This window comes from Seriola aureovittata, chromosome 14 (assembly GCF_021018895.1).
Source record: "Seriola aureovittata isolate HTS-2021-v1 ecotype China chromosome 14, ASM2101889v1, whole genome shotgun sequence".
Lineage (NCBI taxonomy): Eukaryota > Metazoa > Chordata > Actinopteri > Carangiformes > Carangidae > Seriola > Seriola aureovittata.
In genome coordinates this window covers 26,245,001-26,247,078 of record NC_079377.1, presented here as the reverse complement: position 1 = coordinate 26,247,078, position 2,078 = coordinate 26,245,001, and the positions used below count along the sequence as shown (strand labels likewise).

At 45.3% G+C, this 2,078-nt stretch overlaps 1 protein-coding gene across 1 annotated transcript in view; it reads left to right on the top strand.

The window, feature by feature from the left end:
* The first annotated feature begins 597 nt into the window (after positions 1-597).
* mmrn2a (multimerin 2a) overlaps positions 598-2,078 on the top strand; it is a 14,990-nt gene continuing 13,509 nt past the window's right edge. Inside the window, exons 1-2 of the mRNA XM_056396060.1 lie at positions 598-657; positions 828-859. Coding sequence (XP_056252035.1) covers positions 598-657; positions 828-859 — 92 coding nt within the window. The remainder of the gene's footprint in view (positions 658-827; positions 860-2,078) is intronic.

Below are 2,078 nucleotides of genomic sequence, written 5' to 3'. Positions count from 1 at the left end.
CACACACACACACACACACACACACACACACACAGAGGAAGGGGGTGATTTCTCCTGCTGGTCATTTCCTGTCTTCTTATCACTTCTACAGGAAGTGGGTGAAGACGGACAGAGAGTTTGAACTCAGTCCAGAGCAGAAGCTCCTTCTTCTCCCCTCCTCCTCTCCTTGTCCTGTTCTCTCCATCTTTCTGCACACTTCCTGAAGGTGAGGACAGGTGTGGGTCACAGATCATCAGGTCAACAGCAGGTGAAGCTGCTGATGTTCTGAGCGTCTGTCTGTGGTCGTGTCGTCTCACTTTGTTTCCTAAAACATTTAAAATGAATAAAGTCATTTCATCATTTGCTCTTTTTTTTTCTTCATGTGTTTCAGTAAAGTTCAGAGTCAGAGCAGTGAGCCGGAGCAGAGGAAGAAGAAGAAGAAGAAGAAGTGTAGTTGTAACTCTGAGAGAGAGGGAGAGACGTAATCACTCCAGCAGAGGAAATGGGGGTGTGTCCTCCCTCTCTCTCTCCTCCCTCCTCCCTCCTCCCTCCCCCAGCTGTTTAAAAGCAGCTGGGGGTCGTGCGAGCCTCCACTCAGTCTAGTGTCAGGGAGCAGACATGGCAGCAGTGGGAGAACTGGTGCTGGTACTGGGTTTACTGGTGAGCGCTCACTGTGAGGTGAGAGCACGAGACCCTGAGGTGGAGGAGGAGGAGGAGCTGGGAGGAAGAGGAGCAGCAGGAGGAGGAAGGGGAGGAGGAGGAGGACCGGGGCTAGGGAGGTTTGGGACCGTGGTGTTTCCCCCTCACCTTGAGACGCTTCACTCAAGAACGACTGAGACCCCCCTCAGGGAGAGAGAGGCCCCCACCCCACCCGGACCGGGTGAGTCAGATAAAAACATCCTGAACTCTCGTTTCACTTACTCACTTTTCTCTGAGCTTTCAACTACAGCTCGTCTCAGCAACTTTTATTCACTCAAACTACAACTACAGACATTAATCAATTCATCAGTTCATCAGTTATCAATTAGTCGATTGACAGATAATCAATGAATCATTAAATGTATTTTTCAGCTTCTTAAATATGAATGTTTTGTTCTTTCATGAATGACGTGTGATGACATCACGTGTGATGACATCACTTCTGATGTTTCATAAACAATCAATCAATTCATCAGTCAAGAAAATAAACAGCTGATCACCTAATGAAGGAAATAATCATGACTCATCTGTTTCTCATGTTTCTGCTTAAAGAAAGTTCAAAACAACAAATTCATGTTTTCTCGTGTTTATTAAAACAGTAAAAACAACAATGCAATTATAAAATACAATGAAGTGCGACTGCTTATCAGTTTCCCGCCTAAACTCAATTGAAATGATCAATATTTCACAAAAGGTCCAGAAACTGAATCCAGATCAGTGTTTTTCATCAGTGTGACGACCCCCCAGATTCATCCGGTGACCCTGTAGAGGGCCCCGACCCCCAGGTTGGGAACCAGTGGACTCAACTATCTGAGACTATGTGACGTACTTTAACTCTAACTACAGGAAGTACTTTTACTTTGATACTCTAATGACCAAAGCTCTGATTGGTTGGTGTGTCTTGCATCATGTGACCTCTGTGGATCCTGTTGAGTTCTGTAACTTTTTGTCAGCATCGTGCAACAGGAAACAGAAATACTCCAGTAAAGTTCAGGTACCTGAACGCATCACACACCACAGTCTCCAGGTATTAGACTGAGCCGATCCTCTCAGTGTTTATTATTTCATGTCTGTACTAAAGGTCAGAGTGTGTGTGTGTGTGTGTGTGTGTGTGTGTGTGTGTGTGTGTCCACACCTGCTCATAGTTTCCTTTAAATAACTTCATCAATTAATCTTCATTATGTTCAGCTTCAGTTTCCTGCCGCTCTTATTTTATATGTTTGTTTTCTTTGGGGGGAGGGGGGCGTTAAAGGAGGGGGAGACAAAAACTGAAGGAGACAAAACGACATCATGCGTCTTTGAATCTTTGTGGTTATTCTATGTGTCATTACTGCTGCTGATAAAATGGTCCCTGAGGGGGTGATAGATGGGGGGGGTGCTTAACAGAACAGCCCTCCATT